Genomic DNA, 27,470 nt, shown 5'->3' with positions numbered 1-27,470 from the left:
GCATAATGCGAGCACACAGAGCACAAAAGAGCACGACGTGTCCAGCTGCGCTAAGTAGCCCGGTGGCTGTTGCGTCCAGTTCTCGGGGTTAGGTGACCAAGGACGAGGCAGGGACTACTTTTTCCTACTTGGCCCATTTTCCCTACAGCTCATTGCACAGTGCGGAGCACACACCTTGCAGGAGCGCAATAAAAACTTGTTGAATTGGGACAGGGTGATGGAGTGTGCTGGGAAGCGGGGCATCTGGGTTCTTTCTCACGCACTCGCGGTGTGACCTTGGCCAAGTCCCTTCTCTCAGGGCTGCGGCTGGCTGCTTAGTCATCAGCCGCGGGGAGAGCGAGGAGGAGGGGGCGAAGCGACGGCCGCGGCAGCGCGTGCAGCCGGGCGGGCGGGCGGCGGCGCTTCAGTTCCTCCTCCGCTCCAGCAGGGGGCACGGGGAGCGGCTTCCCGCCGCCCGCCCCTCCCGGCGGCGCCGGCCGACTGCAGCAGTCGCGAGCCCGAGCGCAGTGGCCGGGCCGCGGCGACGACCGAGGCGGCGGCGGCGGAGGCCCCCGAGGTGCGGACTGGGTGGCCGGCGGGCCGCGGTGGCCTCGGGCAGCCTCTCGGGCGGCCGGGCACTCAGTCCCCGGGCAGTGGCGCTCAGCCCGCCAGGGAGCGGCGGCGGCGACAGCGGACAGGTTGGCGTGGGGGCAGGGGCGCAGCCCGGGGCAGAGAGGGAGCCCGAGCCAGGCCATCTCCAGCCATGTCCGACGAGGCGTCGGCCACCACCTCGTACGAGAAGTTTCTAACCCCCGAGGAGCCCTTCCCGCTGCTGGGAGCCCCTCGCGGGGTGGGCACCTGCCCCAGCGAGGAGCCAGGTTGTCTGGACATCAGCGACTTCGGCTGCCAGCTCTCCTCTTGCCATCGCACCGACCCGCTCCACCGCTTCCACACCAACAGGTACGAACCGCGGCCGAGGGTGCGGGCGGGGTACCCCCCCACCCCCACTGCTCCAGCGGCAGGTCGCCGGGCGCCTGGAGCCTGGCCTTGCGCCCTCCCGCCCCTCCCCCCCGCCCCCCGCCCCGCGCTCCTTCCCGGCGGCCCCCCTCCCCCCCCCCCGTTTTCACCCTCGCCCTCCTGGTTTTCTTTTGGCCGGCATTTTACTCTCCCTCTCTTCCCCCATTCATCTTCTGACCACAGCGACTCCTCCCTTCCCCCTCCCGCCCCTTCTGTGCCCTGCGAATCCCAAACCCCCACCCTTGGTATTTCGATGCTCCCCTGTTTCCATCCAGCCGCAAAAGTTTAACCCCTTCCATTTCCGGTACGCTATTAGAGTGGCTTTCGGATGGCTCACAATCAACCCATGGATCTTTTGAAATGTGGCACTTTTAAAGCCAGAATCTTCCTTTTCCCAATTTCTAACCTGTCTCACAGCCCTATTCCCCTCCCCCCCCATTTTTTAGTGAAGCTCTAGCAAACCAGACGATTGTTTTTTCTCCCTCTCCTTTATTAACTCCCTGCCTTAGCGCGTTAGGCCCTGCCAAAATGTATAAGCTTAAATCTGGAAGGTTCCTTCATGTAGCGTATCCCTTGGTTTGCTCCCCCAGTGGAGGGATGGAGTGAGGCTTGGGATGGGCTTGATTAAACAAATTTATTCAGAGGATGCATTCCCTAACTGGTTTTATTGGAAGGTAGAGTGTTCTGGAGAATTCTCACATGCAGGCATTTCAGTGTTATACCAAATGTAGGGAATTTGAAGATGTTTTACACATAGCTCCAACCTTTAATATAGGTAGATATTTGAGATACATATACAAAGGCCTGGGAGGGTGTGTGGACAAGGGAGGAGGAGAAGGGTTCAGCTATGGAAAACACTGGAGTTGAATTAAGGAGTCTAGTTCTGATTTCTGATCCAATTTACAATATGAGCGTGAACAAGTTCTTCAACATTTTAATGTCTTTTGCATGTGCCCCCCGCCTCTTGAATCAGTCTGCAGATTTACTGAGCTTCTGAGGTACAAGGAAAGTATAAAACATGATTCTTACTTGAAAGAAAGTTTTAGTCTGGAAGCAAGGTGATGTAGTTAAATAATTATACAGAACATTAGTATAACATATTTGAAAAGTGGTAGTAAATTTGTTATGACTATTCCAAATCCTCATTGCAAAAATTAGGAAACTGAGGCCCAGAGAGAAAAGACTGAGTACAAGGTCATAAAACCGAGTTAGGCAAAGCCAGGACTACTCCTTTGGAACCAGTGATGAAACTTGGAACAGCACTAATGGCTCCAGTGTTATAAATGGTTGTTACAGTTTCTTAGACTAACTCCCAGAAGCCTATTTAACTCATGATGATGTGACTATAACACGAATGTAACATACTCACGAAACCAAGTGTGCTTAGGGCTGTCTACGCTGGAAAATAATATAAAAAATACTTTTGCACATATTTGATATTTAAGTTTTGCAGGTTGGGAACAAGTCGTATACGCAGGAAAGTTAAACGATTTCAGAATTAGCCCGCTGTTGATGAGGGCAAGGGAGTGGGGACAGAGGGTAAGCCCTGCCAAAAAGGGTGGGGGTCATGGGGAGTGAAGCAAGGAGAAGAATACATTTCTTACTGCTTGTTCTCTTCTTTCTCCTCCTCCCCATTTTTCCTTGTTTTTCTACCCCTTTCTTAGAGACCATGGTAAGTCAAGGTTGTTTTCTAGAATGGGGCAGTGAAGATAGAGGGGGAGGTTCCTGTTCAGCCCCAGGTTTTCCAAGGCAAGCATTATTTTTCCTAGTTACAGCCTGCTTTTCTAAAACCTCCCTCTCCTACCCTGCTTTTCGCAGGCTTGGAACAGCAGTGGGAGGTCTAATGTATCCTGTTCTGTACCCTTTTCAGCAGAGATTCGGGGAAGCAGAATCAGCAGCACTTACTCTGGATGATGTTTCTGCCCAAGGCTACCTTGCTTTTTAAATCTTTTCTCCTGGAATGTTCTGCCGCCTTACCCCTCCTCAAGATGGTGTTTGAGAGGACCATATGCTTCCAGTCATTTTAGGGAGAAGCAAACAGCTAAATCATGTATAGGGGCAAAGTTTAGTTTAAGGAGTTGTTTTATTTTGAATTTGTATGTGTCACTTTTTTCTTCATACCACATCATTCACCAATTCAAGCACCAATCCAAAAATCAATCTGAATAGTTGAGTACGGACATTCTGCTTTGGGTTTAGTCATTACAAAACAAATTTCATTAAGAGTAGAAAGCTTGCCAGTGGGTAGATACTTGATTTGCCATTATTTTGCTTTTTCATTGTTACCTGATAAGGAAACTGTGAAGAGTATTTAACGCCATGTAAGGGTCTTGTGATGATGACAATTTTGGGCCTGCTCCTTTGCCAGACTCTGGGCGCTATTTGCAGTTGTCGTTAACCAAGAGAGTCAGGGCACTAGTACTTATGATCCTTAAGGTTGAATGTTTATAGTGTTCAGATTAGTCAACCTGTGACTTAGGTTGGTGTGTCATTGGTCTAGGTTCAGCTGAAGATAAATTACACGAACACAGCCAGTTTCCTAAGAATTCACACTTTCCCAGGAGTATCTTTTAGGATTTTATGACCAAGTTGGGTTTGTCTAGAACTTGGGGAGAATAAAATTAATCTCAATAAGCCAAAAAGCTTAATTTTTTTAATTGAGATGTCAATATGGAATATATATAGTGTTTAAGACATTTTTCTTTGGTTTTGGGGACAAGATTTTTCTGATGTAATTGTGGGTTTTGTCTTTGTCCACTGTAACCCTCCACTGTCATCAAAAAAGGATGTCATTTAGCAAATTGAAAAAATTATAATGCTATTGGTAGGTCCTATAATTAAAATGTGAGATGAAGGAAGTTAATATGAACTACTTGATGTGTTATTCTCTTCATCTTTCAGGAGTACATCAGTACTTTGAGCAATCTTGAAAAGCGTGTAGGAGGACAGCGCCTCACTTTTGTACACCCTATTGGCAGGATACGAAATGAACTATTGTATAAAGCAGTTACTCAGTTGTGTGATTTTTTAGAGCCCCATTTTCAGTCACCATTAACCAGGAAAACCCCAAGACTGCTGTGTGCCCTTTGTGCCACCCACAGTTTTCCTATCTCAGTGTAGAATTAGAGATGCAGAATTGCTGTGAGCTGCAGGTGGGAGAACCACGTTTCATGAAGTGAGATAGGTTCCAGAGGCAGGAGGCATTTGCTTGGGGGACTTGTTGAGACAAGCTGACAGTGGGGAGCAGGCTTGGGAGAACTATCCAGGCTAGAAATGTGGATTTGGGCTTAATCAAAACAAATTCTAGTAGCGTGATAGGAGTGGAGCTGTGGGTTACAAAGGTTGAGAGAGTAGAAGAAACTTTTCAATAAATTTAGCAGGGAGAGGAAGGAGAGGAGATGTAATAATTTGAAAAAAAGTAAAGGTTTCTTCGTTTGTTTTTTGCCTTGTTTAGTCTTTCTTTTCCAAGAATAGAGATTTTAGCTCCCTAGAAGCAGCCCACAGGAAAGGGAGAAATTGAAAATACAAGACAGGTGGGATGACAGGAGATGGGTGGGATGAACTCAGAAGCCCACGTGGAAGAATTAGCCTAGAAGTGACATAGGATGGTTTTTACTTCCAAGACTGTAAAAGGGGGTGGGAGGCATGGATAACCATCCCAGGACAGTTGAGGTCGCTGGGAGGAGGGTTGGGAATTTGAGTGAGTAGAGTAGGGGGGTTGTGTCATCTGCTCTAACTTGGGACCCCGATGGCCTGTTGGGCTCTGGAGGAGTAGTAGAGGTCAGGGTGTCTGTATCGGGATTCTGGCAGGGAGTCAGTAATGAATACAATAGATGATAGTGGACTGTTCCCTGAGAATGAATGCATGGCGTGGATTTGGAATGACTTTCATCAGTGACAGTAGGACTTTATTCCACAGTGCTCCTTGGCTGGATTCTCATCCTGAGAATTAATATTTAGGTCTGCCTGAGAGACAAAGGGCTGCAGAAGAATGTGTATATGGTGTACATGCTTTTCTTAATTTTACCAAAATATTACTGAAAGTCCTTTGTCTGTGTATTCTTGCTGAAAAGCCTTAGAGGTAAATGTTCTTGCTTTACTTTTTTTTTAATTAAAATTTGGGCAGCAAGCCTAGTTATTGAGTTAAACCCCCTTTCAATGGGATTCTTTTCAACAATTTTCTTTTAAGATACAGAGAGAGTCTTTGTGAATAATTTTAGGGTTCTAGCTAGGATCTTAGTGTTCGGTAGCTTTCTCTTAGTGGAATAAAATGTCAGGGCTTTGTAAATTTGAATAGTTCAGTGCTGAGCATATGCACACAGTGGTCATTCATTATACTTTTGAAGCCAACAGAACAGTCTAAAAGAATCACACTTAAATTTTTATTAAAAAGCTCATTATAGAAAATTGTGGGCATATACAGAACTATAAAGACCACTCATCATCCCTTTCACTAAAGATAACAACTGTCAACATTTTGATGTTCTTTCTATGTTTATATACAATTTTTAAAAATCAAGCTCAGGCTGTGTGTATAAATCGTGACCAGGGTATTTGCACTTACATTGTGAGTGTTTTCCTTTTCAGTAAATAGTCAGAAAATAGATTTTTTTTGTTTTGGGGACGTGAGGGAGATTGGCCCTGAGCCAACATCTGTTGCCAGTCTTCCTCTTTTTGCTTGTGGAAGATTGTCCCAGAACTAACATCTGAGCTAACATGGCTTGCTGAGCAGTGTGTAGGTCCACACCCAGGATGCAAACCCGTGAACCCTAGGCCGCTGAAGCGTAGTGTGCCAACTTAACTACTACACCACAGGGCTGGCCCCGGAAAATAGATTTTTAATGATTATAAATAACTTTATGTTTTATATAAATATATATTACATTTATAATGATTATAAGAACACCATTATTACTTAATTATTCCACATGTTTGGGGGCATTTATTTTCCCTTTTTTGGCTATTATAATATTGTTTGGACATGTTTGTACAGACATCTGTTTTCCAAATTTCTCTTTGGGGAAGAGGATAGATTACTAGAAGAGCAATTACTGAATCCAAAGGAATGAACCTCTTTAAAGCTCTTATATATACACTACTGAATTGCTTTTCAGAAAGATTATGCCAATTCAGCCTTCCCACCAGCAGTGGATAAAAGTACTTCCGACTTTGTTTTTATCCATATTGCCTTAAAATAATAATAAAAATAATGTTTGCAAATTAGAAGGTAATAGCACTTAAAAAAATCTCTAATAGTAAAAAGCATTATTGTTCTATTTTATAAATGATTTGTTTCAAGTATGAGCCCAGTTTCCTTGCTACTGTAAATTAAAAAAAGAAAAGAAAAAAGAGCAAAGGCTTCTGAGAATACCCAGAACCCTGTCATGGATCTGGAAAACTGAGGAATATACTGGTTTTGCCCTAGGGTAAGAGCACAAAACCATGCAAATTCCTGACTCCCTTGTTAGTGATCTAATCAATATTATTAAATTTGGCATAGTTTTTTCAAAAGAAAAGCCATTGTTACTCCTGGAGGGAAACAGATTTCTGCCTATTTTTTGCAAGCTGAAAAGAAATTCTTATTAAAAACAGTTGTCTAATAGCTTTTCCTAGCACATAACACAGTACTTGGCACATAGAAGATACTGACTAAATGTTTGTTGAGTGAGTGAATGAATAAAGATTTTAAAAAGTCATATGCAATTTAAAGACACAAGAGGAAAAATAGTTTTCCCCGGACACAGTGTAGATATGGTTTACTGTGTCTAGAACAAAACTTGCGATTGCCATTCACAGCTTTGATATTGCCTGACTTGGGCAGTTTGGTTAATTCTCCTAGGTTTGTTGATTTTTTAAAAATGAGGATACTGCCTACCTAACAAGCATGTGATGAAACTAGGTCATATTACAAAGTATTCTAGGATTCTTAGATGAATTTTAGATTTTTGCCTGTTTATAAAAGTTTGTTGACATCTGCTTTTGTATTTACTGAACTATACTAGTTTAGAGTGTGTGTGTTTCAGTGCTTTAAAATCTTCTACCTTTAGCTCAAAGGAAAAGGTGCCGTAAAATTGTCAAGTTGCCCAAATTTTGTAAATCAAGAACTTTGGAATTAAGATTAGCCATACAAAATAAGAGGGGAAGTTAAAAAGTGAAGTACACAAGTCAAGAAAAAACTGGATTTAATGAAGGATGAGAAACAACCTAATAATAGGTAAATAACAGGCTTTTCTTCAGGAAGTCATTATTTCAGTACCTTATTAGTATCGGATATACTAAATCATTGTCTTAAGGATTAATTCCCTAGGCTACTGCCAAAGCAATGAAGATTATTTTGTGAATAGTATAAAGCTAGTGGAAATTTACAAAAGAAAACAGATTTGTAGATTTCAAGATCAAAAAAAGAAAAAATATATAACCCTACAACAAATACTACAGACAAAATGTTAATATCCTTAAATGCAGAAAGAACTCTTAGAAAATCAGTAAGGAAAGCATTAACGCATAGAAAAATGCTGTAGTAAAATAGCTCATAAGTATTTTTAATTTTGATCTTGCCAGTAATCAAAGAAAGAAAATTGATATAAAAATGTTTTTCTCCTATCCGATAGGTAAAAATTTTAAAAATGAAAATTCCAGTGCTGTTGAGGTTGTGGTGAAATGAGCACTTATAGCTACTGCTTTGGGGAGTGTAAGTTGGTGTAGCCTTTCAGAAAGCTGTTTAAGTATACTGTGACCCTTAGAAGTGTTCATATTCTTTGACTCAGTACTTTCCTTTCCAGTAATCTAGCCTGAGAGATTATATATCTGGATAAATAGTTCTAAACAAAAAGGTTCATCTCAGTATTATTTGTAATACCAAAAAAACCTGGAAACCGCCAAAGTATCTATAATTGAGGGGGTAAGGTTAAATAAATTGTGATACACTTAATAAATGGAATATTATATAGATATTAGAATGTTTTCAAGTAATATACTTGGGGAAATGTTCAGTATATAATGTTAAGTGAAAAAAAGCAGGATACTAAAATATACCTATGCAGAATGCTGATTCTGTAAAAAAATATGTATGCATGTAGAAAAAAGTACCAAAATATTAGGGATTAGTTATTGCTGGGTAATGGAATTATTGGTCATTTTAATCTTCTTCATCACTCCTTTCTTACTCCACCATCTTTGTAATGATCCTGTATAACATTGATATGTAAATGTTACTTAAATATAAGAAACACTTTTTGAGCTTCTACCTGTGTACTTTGTTGGTGCTTTTCGCTGCCCTGCAATGACTACCCTCTTCCTTTAATAATAATAATAATAATAATAATAATAATCATAGCTGCCATGTCTTGAGCACTTTTTCAGTATGCTAAGTGCTCTGTCTGCATTCTCATGTAATCTTCACAGTATGCACATTTTAAAGATGAGGACGCAGGCTTGGAGAGGCTGTGTTTTGCTTAAGATAAACAGCAGGCAAGTGACAGAGCAAGAATTTGAACTCAGTCTGACTCCAGAGCTTACTCACAACCACTAAGCTATGTTTTGTTTATGGATGAAGGTTTTACTTTACTCCTAATTTAAATACATTTTTCTTTTAAAGTATTTTATAGAAATTTTTAGACAGATACAAAAGTAGAGAGAATAGTGTAATGAACCCCATATACCCATGATGCAGCTTCAGGAATTATTTGCACGTGGTGGTGTGTTTTATCTTACCCCTACTCATTCCCCAAACCCTTCCTTATTATTTTGGGATAAATCCCAGACATATTTCATTCATAAATATTTTAGTATAAGTCCTAAGTGCTCCTAAGAAAATAATCACAATATCATTATCATGCCTAAAAATATACCCACATTCCTCATAAATGTCATAGAAGTATCCTATTAATATCTTAAGATTGTGTGGATTCTGTAGTTCCTGTTGTGATTTCTTTTGTGTTGTGTTTTTAAGATGGAACTTAACTTCTTGTGGAACAAGCGTTGCCAGCTCAGAATGCAGTGAGGAGCTGTTTTCATCCGTTTCTGTTGGAGATCAAGATGATTGCTATTCTCTGTTAGATGATCAAGACTTCACTTCTTTTGATTTATTCCCTGAGGGGAGTGTCTGCAGTGATGTCTCTTCTTCAATTAGCACATACTGGGATTGGTCAGATAGCGAGTTTGAGTGGCAGGTACGTGTTTTTTTTTTCTTATATTGCCATCATTACTCCATAAGTAGAAGTATGGATTTTTATTTTGATATTTTCATCTCTGCCTTAAAGTAAATTTCTCTAGCATTTATCCAATCCTGCAGATTCTCTGACAGCAGTAAGAATTAGATGGAATATGTAGCCTTTATTTTTGCTAATGTACCTTTTAGGCTTCTGATGCTACAGATATCCTTTTGTAGATTTCATGTAATTTAATACTTGTATAATGTTTCCATTATTATATATCATCAGTACCTTTCTGTGCATGAATGCAAGCAAATTTACTCTTCCTACATTATAATAAATAGTCTTTGTGTCCTTATAGGCACAATATCTTTACATCAGGGTCACGTTATAGATCTAAGATCACAAACCACTATTACCATGAATGCATAATTTTTAGTTCTGTTATCAGAAATACAATATAATTCCTAATTTGTATTCTCTTCATATGAAGAGATGTTTTTCACCTGACAATGTTTTTTCTTCTTGTGGCACATATCCCGTGTAAAATGGCTTTGTGGCAGATTGTTTGAAAATGCTGTCTTGTAATGAGTGCAATCTATCAGAAAATGTAGATCATGTTATTGTGACATCTATTTTCTGGTTGTAAAAGACAATAACATTTAAAGAAGCTTTGCTTGCACACAGCAATGATGTAACAGTTACTTGAATGCCCGCTATATTTGAAAGCCATCTAAATACTTGAAGTTGTATTCCAAAAGAGGAATCAAATATTACTTTATTTCAAACAATTTTTTATTAAAATATCAAATAATACAGAATGGCATAAAATTAAAAATAAATCTCCAAGTCCCACTCTGCTCTTGTTACCACTATTAAGAGCTTGTGCAGATACAAGTGTGTTTGCATAGTGTTAAAAACACACACACAGGGGCTGGCCAGGTCCGGTAGTGGTTAAGTTCGCGCACTCTGCTTCAGCGACCTGGGATTCGCAGGTTTGGATCCCAGGCCCAGACCCATACACCGCTCATCAAGCCATGCCTGGTGGCATCCTGCATACAAAATAGAGGAAGATTGGCACAGATGTTAGCTCAGGGACAATCTTCCTCAAGCAAAAAGAAGAAGATCTGCAAAGGATGTTTAGCTCAGGGCCAATCTCCCTCACCAAAACAAACAAACAAACAACAAAAACAGACACACAAATGGGATCATACTTCAGCCACTGTTTGGCTCTTTGCTTCTTTTCGACTGATGTATCTCATTCTTTTTGATAGCTGCATCATAATTTATTTAATCAGTTCCCTAATAATGGATGTTTAGATTGGTTTTCAGTTTTTTTGTTTTATAAACAATGCTACACTGAAAACTAAGAGCTTTTAAAGAGGAAAAAACATCCACAGCCCTTCTATTTTTATATCTTGTCTCATTTCAAATGCTTCTATTTTATTTATGGTTGTAAATATGATTTGGATAAAAACTTATAAAAATTTTTAACTAGAAAAATTGAGATAAAATTCACTTTTTAAATAATTTTTAAAGTGTATAATTTAGTGACTTTTAATATATTCACAGTGTTGTGCAGCTATCACTTCTATCTAATTCCAAGACATTTCCATTGCTCCAGAAAGAAACCCATACCTGTTAGCAAATGGTCCCAATTCCCCTCTACCTCGGTGCCCTGGCAACTACTAATCTACTTTAACTATGGATTTGCCCTTCTGGACATTGCCTATAACGTACTCATAGAATATGTGGCCTTTTGTGTCTGGGTTCTTTCGCTTAGCATAATGTTTTCAAGGCTCATCCATGTTGTAGCCTCTAACAGTACTTCATTCCTGTCTTAGCTCCAACTGCTAAAACAAATACCATAGACTGGGTGGCTTAAATAACAAATATTTATCTCTCACAGTTCTGGTGGCTGAAAGTCCAAGATCAGAATGCTTTCATGGTCAGGTTTGGTGAGGACCCTATTCCTGATTCGCAGATGGCTGCCTTTTGCTGTATCTTCACATGGAGTGGGGAGAGAGAGCTCTGGTCTCTTCATCCCCTCATCAGGTCACCAATCCCATCATGGGGGCTCCACCCTCATGACCTCATATAAACCTAATTACCTCCCAAAGCCCCACCTCCCAATATCATCACATTGGGAATTAGGGCTTCAAGATATGGCTTTGGGGGGACATAAATATTCAGTCCACAACAATTCATTTCTGTGGCTGAATATTCCATTGTATGGGTACATCACATTTTGTTTATCCATTCATCAGCTCATGGGTTGTTTCCACTTTGGGGTTATTATGAATAATATTGCTGTGAACATTCAGGTGCAAGTTTTTATATGGATATATATTTTTAATTCTCTTGAATATATACTTCGGAGTAGAATTGCTGGGTTATGTGATAACTTTATGTTTAATTTTTGAGAAACTGCCAAAATATTTTCCAAAGTGGATGTACCATTTTACATTTCCACCAGCAATATGTGAAAGTTCCAATTTCTCCACATCCTTTCCAACACTTGGTATTGTCTGTCTTTTGATTATAGCTATCCTACTGTGTGTAAAGTGCTATCTCATTGTGGTTTTGATTTGCCTTTCCCTAATGATGAAAGATGTTGAGTATCTTTTCATGTGCTTAATGGCCATTGGTATATCTTAGGAAAAATGTTTATTCAAATCCTTTGCCCATTTTTAAATTGTGTTATTTGTCCTTTATTGTTGAATTGTAAGAGTTCTTTGTATATTATGGCTACTAGAGCCTCACATAAATTATTTGCAAAAATCTTTGCCATTCTGTGGGTTCTTTTCACTTGATAGTGTCTGTTCACTCGATAGTGTCCTTTGGCACACAAATGTTTTTAACTTTACAGAAGTCTAATTTATCTGTTTTTTCTTTGAATGCTGTGTTTATGATGTCATACTTAAAAAACCATTGCTTAATCCAAGGTCATGCAGATTTTCACATTTCTTTTTCAGAGTTTTAGAATTTTAGTTCTTACATTTAGGTCTTTGATCCATTTTGAGTTATTTTAGATTTACGGTGTAAGATAGGAGTCCTGATTCTTTCTTTTACATGTAGATATCCAGTTGTCCCAGCACCATTTGTTGAAAAGACTATATTCTTTCCCTATCAAATGATCTTGGTACCCCTGTGGAAGTGAATTGGTCATAGATGTATAGGTTTAGTTCTGGACTCTCAATTCTTCTTCATTGCTATATATGTCTGTCCTTATGCCAGTACCACACTGTTTTAATTACTCTAGCTTTGTAGTAAAGTTTGAAACCAGGAAGTATGAGTTCTCCCACTTTGTTCTTCTTTTATCAAGATTGTTTTGGATATTTGGGGTTTTTTTTGCAGTTCCATATTAATTTTAGGATCAGGTTGTCCATTTCTGCAAAAAGGGCAATTGGAATTTTGATAGGAATTGCATTGAATCTGTAGATAAATTTGGGGAATAGTGCCATCTTAACAATATTAAATATTCCACTCCATCAACATGGGATAGAATGTCTTTATTTATTTAGGTCTCTTTAAATTTCTTTCAGTGATATTTTGTAGTTTTCATTGTTCAAGTCTTGTACTTCCTTGGTTCAGTTTATTCCTAAATATTTTATTCTTTCAATGCAGTTTTAAATGGAATTGTTTTCTTAATTTCATTTTCAGATTGTTCATTGCTAGTGTATAGAAATACAGCTGATTTTTGTATATTGATTTTGTATACAGCAACTTCGCTGAACTCATTTGTTAGCCATAATAGTTTTTTTTCTGTGTGGATTCTTTAGGGTTTTCTATATTAAAGATCATGTCATCTGTGAAGAGAGAGTGTTTTCCTTCTTCCTTTCTAATCTGGATAGGTTTTTTTTCTTGCTTAATTACCCTGGCTAGAGCTCCAATACGATGTTGAACAGAAGCAGCAAAAGCAGCATCCTTGTCTTTTTCCTGATCTTAGAGGAGAAACTTTCAGTCTTTCACCATTGAGTGTAACATTAGCTGTAGGTTTTTCATGGATGCCCTTTATCATATTGAGGAATTTCCTTCTGTTCCTAGTTTTTTCAGTGTTTTTATCTGAAAGGGTATTAGATTTTTCTCAAATGCTTTTTCTGCATTATTGAGATGATCATGCAGCTTCTCTCCTTTATTCTACACTCATGCATCGCTTGACGGTGGGGATACATTCTGAGAAGTGCTTCATTAGGCAATTTCGTCATTGTGTGAACAGCAAAGAGTGTACTTACACAAACCTAGATGGTATAGCCTACACACCTAGGCTCTGTAATACTAATCTTATGAGAGCACGGTTGTATGTATGGTCCGTCGTTGAAAGAGACATCATTATGCAGCACATGACTGTATTGGTATGATGTACTACATTGACTGATTTTTGTATGCTGACCCACCTTGCATTCCTGGAGTAAATCCTAATTGGTCATGGTATACAATCCTTTTAATATGCTGCTGGTTTTGGTTTGCTAGTATTTTGTTGAGGATTTTTGCTTCTGTATTCATAAGGGATATTGATCTGTAGTTTTCTTGTGATGTGTTTGTATCGCTTTGGCCTTGGAGAATGAGTTAGGAAGTATTCCTCTTTCTTCTGGATAAAATACTGTAATAAGTTGTTCTCATTTAACATGTAAACTTTTTCATGATCTTCATAATGACTCTGTTTTTTGCTGAGGAAGATTAGCCCTGAGCTAACATCTGTGCTAATCTTTCTCTATTTATATGTGGGTCACCACCATAGCATGGCTGATGAGTGGTGTAGGTCCACACCTGGGGTCTGAACCTGCAGACCTGGGCCACTGAAGCAGAGCACGCTGAACTTAACCACTAGACCACAAGGCTGGCCCTCATAATGACTTTTTTAATGACTACATAATATCCCTGATACTAGATGTGCCAGAACTTGTGAAACCATTCCCCTATTTACATCTGCCTCAGTCTTTTTTCTATTATAGATACAGCAGTGAGCATGTTTATCTGGGTACCTTTTTATTCTTCAGTGCCTCATTTTTTTAAATGCATGCTTTGTATTTAAAATCAGACTACAAGGATTCTTAATAAAGTGTAGTCAGATGGACTCATGATAATTCTGAGAAAAATTTTTTATGCTTTTTTCATATGTTTTATTTAGAGTTCTTTTTCATAATGTTGCCAAGTGGCAGGTGTTTTTTCTTATTTTAATTGCTGACTTTTTCACTCATTTCATGAGGAATTATAGTGGAAAACTGTCCCCAACCACTCGCTGTTAATGTGCATGACTGACTACAACATTGCCTACAATACTGAACAAAAATAAGACCTGCCTTAGTAATGTGTTTTCCCGCTTCTCAAATTGGAGTGTGGGTACTCTGTTACCATGGATATTTGCTACTTAAATATGCTGAAAGGTTTAAAACGCTCTCTTGTCTTTGTAGGACCTCATAATGATGAGCAGTAAATTATCCAAGAAGATAATTACAAATTATGTGTTAGGATTCATATAGACTAACAATCATCGACTGTAGTTTAAAAATTTGTATTACCTCTGTTCTGATTAAAAACCGCATCTCTTGAAGTCTTTCTTTTTAACAGATATTTCAGTTACTACTAAAGTAAATATAAATGATTCATAGATTCTCTGGGAAGAAAAATACTAACTACTTCATAAGGCAGGATGTTACCTGAGAATGAAGCAGCATCTTAGCATTTGAAGTAGCATCAAAGCATTTTGCTGTGCTGATAGTTTTCTTTGCTTGCAGTCCTTTTATTATTAAAGATGTATTTGACTGTTCTTAGAGCTTGAGAAATTATTTTATTCTTGAGCAGGAAAGCATAGAAAATTTAAAGAGTGAGTAATTCAGCTGTCACTTTGAAACCTAGAGGTGCAATCTGAAATTACACATCAGCTGTTACAGAAATGAGCTTACTCATAAAATTTTGCTGCATACTGCAGAAAATATGGTAGAGGTTTGATTTAATTCTCCCTACTTGTCACAATTACTGACTATAATATAAATAAACCAAATATTGTTGCTCATGAAAAATATGGGGTGAGAATTATTAAGCATTTTTATCCTGAAATATATTATCAGTCATAAAGTGGAAAATTGCTGGTCTAATAAATATACAGGAGCCCATACAATTAATTCTGATGTACATCCGCAGCTCTAATCCCATCTCTCCAATTGACTACTTGACATTTCCACTCGAATGACCTTATTATTTAATGCTAACCCATTATCTTATGCTGAGTCCTTGATCAGTAATGCAACTTTCAATTACAGTGTTTCCATGGAAAAAAAATAGATTCTGCTTTGAGACCTGTCTTACAGTGTAGTGAAAAATGACTACTGTTATTTCAAAGGACAGTTGTACTTGGCTTTTCTCATTACAAACTCTCCATATCCCAAAATACATTCTTCTCTCATTCCAAACTACCTGCAAGGCAAGACGGCCTGGCAAGTTGAAAGCACTAGGCTTGTGTCCTACTTTGGATATTACCACTAACCATATGACCCTCCCTAGACATCATTTTTCCTTATTTGTAAAGCGAGAGTGTTGGACTAGAACATCTAGAACATTGCTTTAGGTCTGTTGCTATAAAAATTAAGGTCTTTAAGTGCATCACCCTGGATGGGTTGTATGATTGTGAAATGTCACCAGCTTTCTTCTGGTCTCACATGTGGTCATCAGACTATTATCCTTATCCACTCACTTATTAAATAGTCTTGTTAAGTGTATTTCATTCAAAATTTTCCCTATCTGTTGCCATTTTTCTTTCCATTTTTGCTTATCTTAGTCCAGGCCTAGATCATAAGAACTTTCTGTCTAATTTGAGTCTTTCCTCACTTTACTTTGTCCCCATACTGCTTTTTAACTCATCTTCCCTTAACACCAATTTCATCAAGTTGCTTCTCCTTAGAAAAATGTTATTGGCCTACTACTATGTATCACGTAACAGCTTCTGGTTCATTTGCTAAGCTTTCAAATCCCTAGCACTGATTTTGTATTTTAATCATAGTGGTCTCCTTAACTCATCCTTTTTTTTTTCGTCTATGGTTTGATTAAATTATTTTCCTTACCTGAATGCCTTTTTCTTTTCCCCATTCTGTCATTTTGAGAAACTACCTCGTGAAACTTAACCCAGCCGCTTTAGTAACACATGGCATTCTCTGAGGATTTATGCTACCTTTTCTAAGGGTTCAAAGCCATGGCAAGGGAGCGGAAAAGGAAAATACATCGATGTATTGTCACCTATGTGCCAGGCATGTTACCTCATTTAAACCTCTCAACTGTCCTTTGAGATGGGTGGCATTAACCATAATTTACGGAAGACTCTGAGGCTCAAAGAAGCAAACTAACCACCACAAGATCACCCGGCTAGTGAGCAGTGCAACTGGATTGGACCTCTGTTTTGGATCTTTTTATTTCTCCCTGAAAAAATGGCCAAAGAACCAGTAATTGCCCTTTTTTACGACCCCTCCTCCAATAAACACAAACAGAATTAAAGGCGTAAATTTAAGTGCTTAACATGTAGTCTGCCACCTAGCAGATATTTGCTAAAGATTTAGATGAACATTTTTCTTAAATTTTGAGAGTAGAGATATTTTGAGAGTTCCTTTCTCTACCTAATTTGTCAAAGGAGCTTGAAGTCAGGGAGGCCTTTCATCTAATAAGTAGTGTCTCATTTTATTTTAGGAACCCCAGGGAGATCTTTAATGTAATAGTATTGTGATTTGAAGTCTTTCAAGGGGAAAGTAGCAAAACATTTTCTTTTTTGACGTTAAAGGCTGAAAAAGAGATGGCCTTCATCTGTGCATTCGGCAATCATCCTTTCATGACACCGACTAGATAACGTTAGGGCTAAGGGTGAACAATTCAGTGTTAGTTAATGAGATCTTAAAGGAAGTCATACAAATTGCTGGAAGTCACTTACGCCCTTGGATTCATCAATGACTGTCAAAATGAAAATGTGGTTTTAAGAGTAGTAACTAACTTAGACAATTTTATTCTAAACATCATGGTCACCTTGCTTAGTGATTAACTCCATTTTTGTGTCTTCACTCGTCTCTTCTATGTGATTGAATCCCCGATACCTGCCCCCTTGTAGCTCTCCTAAGCTGTAATCCTGCAGCATCATCTTACTGCTAGATATTTCCTTTGATGACCTGTCGTCTCAAACCTAGCATTTGTCATTTGCTATGTTGTATAATTGTATGTTTGTGTTATTGCATTATCTTCCTTAGTAGAGCATAATGTCCTTGTGTGAGCACCATCACTCGCGCTCCTTTGAATCCCCTGTACCTATGAAAGTGCTCTTGGTACAGTAGGAGGCCAAATACATGTGATTGCAATCTTCTTCACAGCTAAAGGAGGTTTTCTCTTTTGGTAGCTTCAAAAACCTAGTAATCATCCAGAGTTCAGGTGTAATTGCAAAGTCTATAGAACCAAAAAAACAATACGAAACCAAAAAGTTGTTGATTTGTGCCTTGTAAAAAACGAAAGGATTATCTTTGAAAATTATTATGTATTCCTTGTAGAAGAAAATATTTTATCTTCTTGATGAGTGACTTAAGCACATTTATTTAAAATTAAATCCATTCTGACTTTTGGAGGTGATGGATATGTTTATTACCTTGATTGTGGTGATGGTTTTACAGGTATGTACGTATGTCCAAAGTCATCAAATGGTGTATGTTAAATACGTACAGTTCTTTGTACATCAGTTATAACTCAATGAAGCTGTTAAATATTAAATCCATCCTAACTGGGTTTTAATAGACAATATAAAATATAGCAAATATTTTTGCTGTTCATCTCACTTTAAACTGATGTGATTTTCTGTGTATTAGGCTTACTTCTATTTCCTCTGTCTAAACATTGTCTCTTACCATTTTTTAAAAAATTTTTCTTTTCTAATACTTATGGTCTTTAAAGTGGTTTTCTTTATATTAACACCACATTTTAAATTATTTTGATTGTCTCAAGGTTCTTAATACAGACTTGAAGACAAGGACCATGATTTATTTGTCTTCATATTGGCAGTTTGACTAGCACAGTGTCTGGCAAAGAGCCAGGGAGTGGGAGATCACTCAGGTCCCCTGAGAGTAGACCAGTACCCTTATTCATTATGCTGTGTAGGCCCTAGCCTACATTCACATTATGAATTAAAAACCTTAATGATGATTGACTCTTAAGTTAGCCCTTTAACAAGTCTTCCTGATGATTTTAAGCTCTTGGGAAATATCTCTAATTGAATAAGTGTATACAAACAGTATGCTGATGTTGCTGCTTTGTCTAAAATAGGAGTGAATCAGAATTAATGGTTTCTGATTCTGTATTTGTTATTAGTCTTTTATTAAAGTAATTTTTAATCAGTATGAAACACGCTGTGGTATTTAAAATGTATATTTTTTTAAAAACTTGCTTTCCCTATCCCCTTCTCCTTATGTTTATCAAGTTACCGGGCAGTGACATTGCCAGTGGGAGTGATGTACTTTCTGATGTCATACCCAGTATTCCAAGTTCACCTTGCCTGCTTCCTAAAAAGAAAAACAAGCACCGGAATTTAGATGAACTTCCTTGGAGTGCAATGACAAATGATGAGCAGGTAGACATCTCGACATTCTTATTTAAAAGGATATCTGTGGAGAATATGTGAAGTGCAATTTATTGCCTATTTAAAGCTACTGGGTAAATGTGGATTGCTTAGTCAATCTGACTTTGAGCTTTAACTGTTTTGCAGGGAACAAATATAATATTAATTGCTTCTGATATTTAAAACACCTAAGTGGCACACTAAAAGATCTGAGATTTTGGCATTGATCTTGTTTATTATAATTTTTCATCACATAGGTGGAATATATTGAATATCTGAGTCGTAAAGTCAGTACTGAGATGGGTCTTCGGGAGCAACTTGATATTATTAAAATAATTGATCCTTCTGCTCAAATCTCCCCTACAGACAGTGAGTTTATTATTGAACTTAACTGTCTCACAGATGAAAAATTGAAGCAGGTATGTAAAGAAAATACAGATTGTACAGCTATTGAAAACACCATTGTCTTACAACATGTAGACTTGAATAATCGTATGTAACCACATAGATAATTACAGTCAAAAGCACTGCTGTGAAATGTCATATTAGAAAAAATGATGGCAATATTTGAGAATGCATGATTTTAAGAGGTTTTATGTACATTTCACCTGGCAGTACTTTTCTGGGATCATGTGGATCTAGAACCTACTGCTTCGGTGTGTAGGCTTTGAAACTTAATGTCACCACTTAAGGGGTGGTTACACTAAGGTATGGATTTATTCTAACTCAACTTAGAAAGACAGAATCAAAATACTGATTATCGAGAGCTATGCTTGAGTGCACATCTGGGCTGAGGGATTTGAGTGGTCTTAGAGAGTAACTGAACCTGGCTAGGGTAAATAACATGTAATGAATTTTCTTTCTGCTCTTCTGAAATACACATTTCTGGTATCTTCTAAATATAGTCTTTATTGCTTTCTTTCTTTCTGGTACATAGCTGAACGAATACTTATGTTCTACTTTTGTTTTTTTTTTTATTTTTTGCATTTATCATCATTTGTGAGAAATTTCTCTCCTTTTAGTATTTCTCTCAACAGACGTACTAAAATTGTCTACATTCCAGCCCATTTTTCATTAGTATGGTATATTGATGCCTTGCATTTGAAGACAGGTACTGGGGGCCCCTAGCTAAGATTTAGGAAACACCCTAATCTTAGATATAAGCAGCAACTTACTTCAGTCATCTTAAGTGGAGTCCTTTAAAAAATGCCTGATCTCATTTATTTTATGTTATTGTTAGTTTCTGTTTCTGAGTGTTATTTTCTCATAATCCTAAATTCTGGAGGCGAGTAGCCTTCCATTTACTGATACTTTATATGCTTTTAAAATCTAGCTCCATTATATGTATTGTAGAATTTTGAACATTGTCAGTTTTTCTGGTACTTGTTTGTACATTTAGAGATTCTCTTGTCCTTATGCCCTACTTATGTACATATTTGACCGTCTTTAAGTACAACATTCTTTTATTCTTTCCTCCAGTATTTTGAGGCTAGAACATCAAGGAACAGCACTAACTGGTTTTTGTCTGTGCGTTCCAAGGTCAGGAACTATATCAAGGAGCATAGCCCTCGTCAACGGCCCGCAAGAGAGGCCTGGAAGAGAAGCAACTTTAGCTGTGCAAGCACCAGTGGAGTGAGCGGTGCCAGTGCCAGCGCCAGCAGCAGCAGTGCCAGCATGGTCAGTTCTGCAAGCAGCAGTGGGTCCAGTGTTGGAAACTCTGCTTCAAACTCCAGTGCCAACATGAGTCGAGCACACAGTGACAGCAACCTGTCTGCAAGTGCAGCAGAGCGGATTCGGGATTCAAAAGTAAAACGTCTAATCAATACAAAACTTTCCCTTTCTCTATTAACATTAGTACTCCTTCAGATGAATTTCTTGAAGAGTTAAAATTATCCTGCTATCTAGATGCCTGTGGGTTTTGGTTGTAATTGAATAAGCAGAATGCTCTGCTCTTGGACAAAGCCCTCTAGGCCGAGTGCTTTGAAATACTGTTTTGACCCACAGCCATATCGCATTCAATTTTACCTGATTTTTGTGTCTGTTTTGAGTATGGTAAATTGATGGAAATAATGAGTGAGTCTCAGGATTGCAATATTGACTGCCACTCACTATTGAGCGGATCTCACTATGTTGCTAATGTTGCTGTCTATTAGCTCCTAAGAATGTTCTGCATGTCTTTGGTGTGTGTTAAATGTTTTCGTAATGTTTTAATCTTGAATGTTTCTTCTTAACTCTTTCAAAAATGTAATAATGCTTTCTCTAATTTCTGTCTACTCTTTTCACAATTGGAAAAATGCTGTACAATATTATTGAGCACGTAAAAAATAGGAGGTGTAAGTGTATATAGAATGGTTCTGTGATGCTTAGCAGGAGAGTTCAATTCCTTGCAGTAGCGACAGTCTGGAGCCAACTTAAGGATGATAACGGTGTCTCTATAACTCTTTGGGAACCAGTGGTGACTAGAAGATACACAATGATTCCTTCTCTGGCTCTTACCGAAGTAGCAGAAACATAGCCAGCTTTGTTGGTTGCCAAGGGATTCCTCTGGATATGTGGTCATTCCTTTTTGGCACCAGTGACACGGAATAGAGTACCCACTGAGTTTCTAAATGGGCTTTTAAGTTGGTATTTGCCTAATATGAAAAAGACATGATTCTTTCCCAGCCATTGTAAAATTCCTAGTGTTTTTGGATGAAAGGCACCTTGAAAGCATAAGCATTAGAGATTTTGGCAATGTTCTCTACATTTGTATTCAGTATTGTTCACTATGTGTTCACTCTGCACTGACACCAGTGTAACTTAATTTGATTTAAAAAAGTCTTTGAAATGATTGGCTATCCATAAGTAGCCAAAATGATCAAGTTTCAACCCTTTTCAGAAGATTCACTGGTCTCAAATAGCATAAAAATCGAATCTTGAAGAATCATTTTCAAATCTAAGCCAATGGCTCACTTACTGGAACCAGGATCATACTGCAGAGGAATTTGAACATCTCTAAGAATTGTGAAAATATGGAATTTGAGCCATAAAATACTTTGGAGTGGATATAACAGAAGTGAACTTCACTGATTTAGAAATTTTTATTTTGACAGAAGCGATCCAAGCAGCGGAAGTTACAGCAGAAGGCCCTACGCAAGAGGCAGCTGAAAGAGCAGAGGCAGGCTCGGAAGGAGAGGCTCAGTGGGCTCTTCCTTAATGAAGAAGTGCTGTCCTTGAAAGTGACTGAGGAAGACCACGAAGCAGATGTAGATGTTTTGATGTAATAAGGGTGAATTTATCAGTGTTCTTTCTAAGCATCAAAGTATTCTATCCTTATTTGTTTACATGCATCTTGACCAAACTTTTGGTTAGGGCTGTGCTGATGTACCATTAATAATTTAGGCCAGTGGTTCTCAGCAGGTGGTCCCCAGACTAGCAGCTTCAGCATCACCTGAGAAGTTGTTAGAAATACATAGTATTGGGCCCCACCCGAGACCTAGTGAACCAGAAACTCTGGGGTCGGGACCCAGCATTGTGTTTTAACAAGCACCACGTTATTCTGCCGCACACTCTAGTTTTAAGAACCACTGATTAAGTAAATGTTGTGACTATTTAAACTTTAGGGTGGTTAAGCGGGCTTTTTCAAAAACTAGTACTTTTACACTTTAGAAGATTTCAAGGTACTGCTGACAAGTAGTTTATTGTGTCAGTATATGTACATGTGTAGAGATATAATTCAGTTTCCTTCTTAATGTTACAAGTTCTTAGTTTACTCTCCTAAGGGCCATAGCGTAATTCTCAATTCCTAGTGGACATCTTTTTTTGATGTTGTAGGAGTGGGGTGTGGATTGCTGTTTACAATAGTGCCTTCATTAGGTTTAGTTCTGTTTTTATTCATTATTAACTCAGAGGTGTAAAAGCAGGCCCTAATATCTTTCCTGTTAGGTTTGTTTTTGTTTTTCACTTTATGTAAATTCAGAATCCTTTCTGTAAGTGATAACTACTGAAGAAATAATGTTACTAGTAGCTGAATTTTAGACTTGATGCTCCATTCAAATGGAGAAAGCAATTAAACAAAACAACCAATTCTACTTTTCCACTGCTTTCTGAAATTTTAGGCTGTGAAGCTATCTCAAAGGCAGAAAGTCTCTGTCTCAAGTTCTTTTTGTAGGTCATTTTTTTTTTCAGCACAGCTCTAATTTTAAAACATTTGGCATAACAGCTTCTGGCATGTGAACAGGTAAATGTTCAAAATTAACTAAAGCAAACCCTTACAGTTCTGCTAAACTTAATCGCTAGAAATACACAAAGCAGTGAGAAATAGAAAAAAAACCTTAGCTTGTTGGCTGTTAATAGAACGCTAATTTTAAATGTGAAATCATGGAGTTTCTTTAAATGTTTTCATAGAGAGTTTGTTATCATGAACATTAGAAGTAGTGTGATTCCTTTTCTTCTACCATATGTCCTTTCACATGGGTTAAAGAAGCTGGAAACTGATACTACTGACAATCAAGCTGCTTTCTGACTTTCATAATTAATTTCTTTTCATTGTGGATAACTTTTGAGAGGTAATCATGATTCTGTAGGAGGAGTTGTAATCAATATTTTTTAAAACTATAGCATCACAGTTTGAAAGGATTTCTACTTTTTTTTAAACTTTTTATCATATCAAGTAACTCGTTAAGAACAAGATTAACGACTTAAATTCTTAATTCTCAGTTGATATAAAGGCTTAACCTTTGCTTACAATCATGTGTTTTGAAAATTTGATTTCATTTTGATTCCTTGAAGGTTAAAGAATTGAAACTGAGGATAAAATTGATATATTGCAGCTTTGCTGAGGTCTGTGGTATGCTTGTAACAGTTTGAAGACTACTAAATTCATACTCTAAAATTTTACTAAAATAAAAGTATATATGTGTATAAGGTTTCAGTTGGAGCAGTCCTTCTCACTTTTCTCTTACGCCCTCTTTGGTACTCCTAACCAGCTTAGAGGGCCCAAGGAGAGCTTGGGGATAGACCCCAGAATACTCTGAGGAAGGTGGGAAGGGTCAACCTCATTGTGTTTTCCCTTCCAAGTGTAGGAAGTGTAAATGGAGAGAAGAGCAAATACAGCTGAATTCTCTGGCTGCTCTTAGCAAAAGCAAAATTCTGGAGGATCACTGTCTGTTCTCTTTACCTACTCTTCAAGGAAAACAGGCCACTTTTGAAGACCATAGAGCAGCACTGATCTCTTAAATACGTGGCAACAATTTACTTGACGGTGACCAGTAAAAGATCCGAAACAGGGAGTCATGATGTAATAAGACGAATTTCTCCACTCTCTCAACAATCACATAGTCTTATTACCTTAGATTTAACTTAAGTCACTATTAAACAAGTTTACCAAAGCGCCACAAAGCCAGTTTAAAAAGTTTATCCAGGTTTACGTGTTTATAGTAAAGTGCACCATGAAATTTTGTGTAAATCTGGATGCACTGTCTTTACGGTACTACAAATTAGAGAGAGTCCATAAAGTTGGTTTGGAGGAGATTGAAAATACTTCCTCTGATTAAAAGAAAAAAATTGAAACAACTTGGGTTTGCTTGTGATCAAAGAGGGAGATTACAGTCTTTCTTCATCCCCCCCCCAAGAAAAAACCCAGCAGAAAAAGACAAAAAGTTCTCTTGCCTTTGTTAATGTGATGTAGTTTTTTCCTGTTTTAATGCTTTGTGTAAATAATTCAAATTTGAGATATGTCTTTCTTAGCATAAGTAATAATTTATTCAATCTGGTATATCTCTGAGTTCAATTTAAAACAAATCCAACTCAATATTTTTTCTTTTTAAATATAAACCCTAACTGACCAGTTAGTAAAAATGTGAGACCTATTTGTCCCAATGTCCATTCTCATCTGTAGAGAATGGACACGGGAGCAAATAAGTCTGTCCCTTTAGAAATAAACCTTGTTAATTGAGGGCATGATAAAGTCCCCTCAGATTTATCCAGAAATATGTTATTAGAGATCTTGTATGTATGTCAACTATATCTCCATAAAACTGGGGGCAAAAAATTTTTCTAGAAGTCTGTCAGTCTCCACCACAGCTTTTTAAAGTACGAACCTTGAGTTAAACAAAATGGCATGTCTTTTTCTACAGTTTTGCAACTGAAAGTAAGGCATTGCAGTATAATGTGTAGTGGAGTATGAAGGGCTAATACATTCTGTCACAAGAACTTAGAGTAAAATAACACTTTTTTTCCATGAGACTTGTGTCGTTTTTTGTTAGGCTGTGGCAGTTTTGTCCATTTCCATTGGGTTAACTGATATTGCTGAATTAATCCCAGAAACTGACTTGTAATTTAATGATGCTGTGGATTAGATGGATATCTCATTTTATTTAGAAATCTCTTAAAAGTGCTAAATCCCCTCATAAAGGAAAAATTCCAAGAAACTACTATATAAAGGTATCCAGATTCTGATGAGCTTTAAAAATTGTGAAATTTATCAAATGTCTTCATAATTAAGCCAAAAATGTTAGTACATGACAAATATAGAAGTCTTATTCCAGATTCTCTAGCAGAGATTTTTGTTCGTGGCTTACTCTCTATAGCCGCATGTGCCTTAAAGGTGACCTCTGTACTTTTTGTCCATATCAGGCTTTTCCCAACTCAAAAATAATCTAGATGTTGTAATTCGTTTTATAAAATGCCCATGCTGTTGGATATCAGTAAGCAAAGCCATTAAATTGAACCAGTCAATGGTAGTAGAGTATAAAACAAAAAAACACCCTTCAGATCTTAAATTTCATTTGCATAACTTTATTTTTGGCCCAGCTAGGTCATTGAAGAACATTGATATTTATCTAAAATATAGCTTAATGTATTCTTTTAATTTTTTTCCCTGAAAAAGGTTATAAGCCAGAATACTTTTAAAACTAGGTAACTCTCAGTATCTGGAAGAGAATTTTCAAGGCAAAAGTACTTCAAGAACAGAGATTATATAGCAAGTTGATTTCCTCGTGACCTTTAGGGATTCTTTGCATTCATTTGTGTGATAGCTGGAAGACTCCCCTCCCCTTTAACAAATTACCTTTCAGCACTTTTATCTTCAAGGAAAATGTTTGCTTGGAATTGGGAGGGTGTTAAAGTCAGTTTATAGTTTGAGATGGTTGATAGGAAAATTCCCAGTTGCATTCAAATAATAGTATTGATGTTGAGCACAGTGACATTCAACATAGCTAAACTTAGAGGTAAATTTAATCCTTAAGAGGACTAGAAGTTAGAAAATAAGTATTTGTATACACATGTACTGTGGTAACTTTGGATTCGTTTTAAGTCTGACAAAGTAAGATAAATTTTATCTTTACAATGAAATTATGCTAAGTGGGTGAGAAGCATCTGAGATATTAGACCTAGGCATCTCTGTCAGCGTGGTATCTGGAACATAGCTCCTTAGAATGCTTAATTCTTATTTCTTTGGCAAATAATTTACTTATTCCAAAAGGCTTAGAAGGAATTCTGACAGTTCCTCTAATTAACTGGCTATTAAGAGTAAGGAAGTTGCATGGTATAGCTGAAGATCTGAGTTGACTCCCTAAAATTGTATTTTCATATTTTTTCTAAATTAAAATTGTTTTCAGCCCCCCTCACAATTATGTTTTAAATTAAGGTTATTAATGATTTAACCTAGACCACATGATGGTAAATTAATTTTTAATTTGACATTCAGACTGAACTCAGACAAACTGCTTTGGTCTTCTCTGATTTCAATATGCAGTACATTTTCTTTATTGTCAAATTTCTTTATTACATCTTTGTGGTCAATGGAACCTGTGGAAATCTGTGTTCTTTTCTTGTGGTGAGGGATGGGGGTAGAAAAGAAAATTGCTCTAATTATACTTATGCATTTTGACTATATAAAGGTAGTTGTAGAATTAATATGTATAAATGACAAGTTAACACTTACCTATTCTGAATTGTTCTAAGGAACAGTGGCCTGAAGCCATGGCTTGTTTCGTGGAGCTGCTTGCTCTTTAATAGTAGCTGACCAATTGGATTTAAGTTGAGACTTTGGGGTTAGGCTATCTAGCTGAGGCTTTTAGGAATGGAGCAGACCATGTCTGTTCCTGTAGTGTATCAATTTAATTTCCTCTTTGAATATTCTAATTTAGATATAGGTATTATCCATTCGAAATCTTTGTGTTGGGAGTTTAATAGGACTGTTGTCACCAACTATTAAAGATAAATAAACACAGGTATATGTAAAAACATTTCACAGATGGTTCAACATTTCAGTTTTTTTGTTTTAGTTTCAAAGGTTAGTTCTGTAGCATCCATATCATAACCAAAGCAAGTAGGAAGTTGGTTTGGAGAATCTTCAAGTAGTCTTAAATACTGTAATGTATCAGATTGTTAACCAGGATTATTTTCCTGTATTTCTGCTAAATGTATTACTATATTAATGCACTTTTGTATATATAACTGTCTTCTGTACATTCTGTACTTACTACAATGTATATAAAAGCTGTTTTTCCTGAAGCTGTGAGGGAAAAACAATAGCTGTAACACAAGTCGTTTCTATTTTGAGTTCCTTCCTGTACTTGAAAGTAGTAGTTCAGTAGTTAAATCTAAATGAGTATGTATGGTTGTAATTAAAACTGGCAATGTGGCAGAGCTGTCTTTTGAAACTGAATATCAGAATGAAAAGTGTTGTTTTGGTTATTAAGAACAATTGTAATATTTTAATTGTTTCTTTTGATGTATCATGAATTTTTACAAACCCCACT

The 27,470-nt window shown here is 37.5% G+C and overlaps 1 protein-coding gene across 1 annotated transcript; it reads left to right on the top strand.

Moving 5' to 3' along the window:
* Nucleotides 1-499: 499 nt before the first annotated feature.
* Nucleotides 500-27,464, top strand: FAM199X (family with sequence similarity 199, X-linked). The gene is made up of 6 exons (XM_046673448.1): nucleotides 500-939; nucleotides 8,948-9,167; nucleotides 18,589-18,738; nucleotides 18,984-19,145; nucleotides 20,266-20,532; nucleotides 21,819-27,464. Exons 1-6 carry the CDS (start codon nucleotides 743-745, stop codon nucleotides 21,987-21,989), a joined length of 1,167 nt encoding a protein of 388 aa, XP_046529404.1. The 5' UTR covers nucleotides 500-742; the 3' UTR covers nucleotides 21,990-27,464.
* The last annotated feature ends 6 nt before the right edge of the window (nucleotides 27,465-27,470 follow it).

The sequence above is a fragment of the Equus quagga genome, chromosome 10 (assembly GCF_021613505.1).
Source record: "Equus quagga isolate Etosha38 chromosome 10, UCLA_HA_Equagga_1.0, whole genome shotgun sequence".
Lineage (NCBI taxonomy): Eukaryota > Metazoa > Chordata > Mammalia > Perissodactyla > Equidae > Equus > Equus quagga.
This window is presented reverse-complemented; position numbering and strand designations above follow the sequence as displayed.

What these genes read in the sequence shown, in the direction of transcription:
- FAM199X (XM_046673448.1), top strand. Translation starts at nt 743, where the DNA reads ATGTCCGACGAGGCGTCGGCCACCACCTCGTACGAGAAGTTTCTAACC. An exon ending in CACCGCTTCCACACCAACAG is followed by an intron (nt 940 to 8,947) that starts GTACGAACCGCG and finishes TGTGTTTTTAAG; the next exon opens with ATGGAACTTAACTTCTTGTG. An exon ending in CAGATGAAAAATTGAAGCAG is followed by an intron (nt 19,146 to 20,265) that starts GTATGTAAAGAA and finishes GTGCGTTCCAAG; the next exon opens with GTCAGGAACTATATCAAGGA.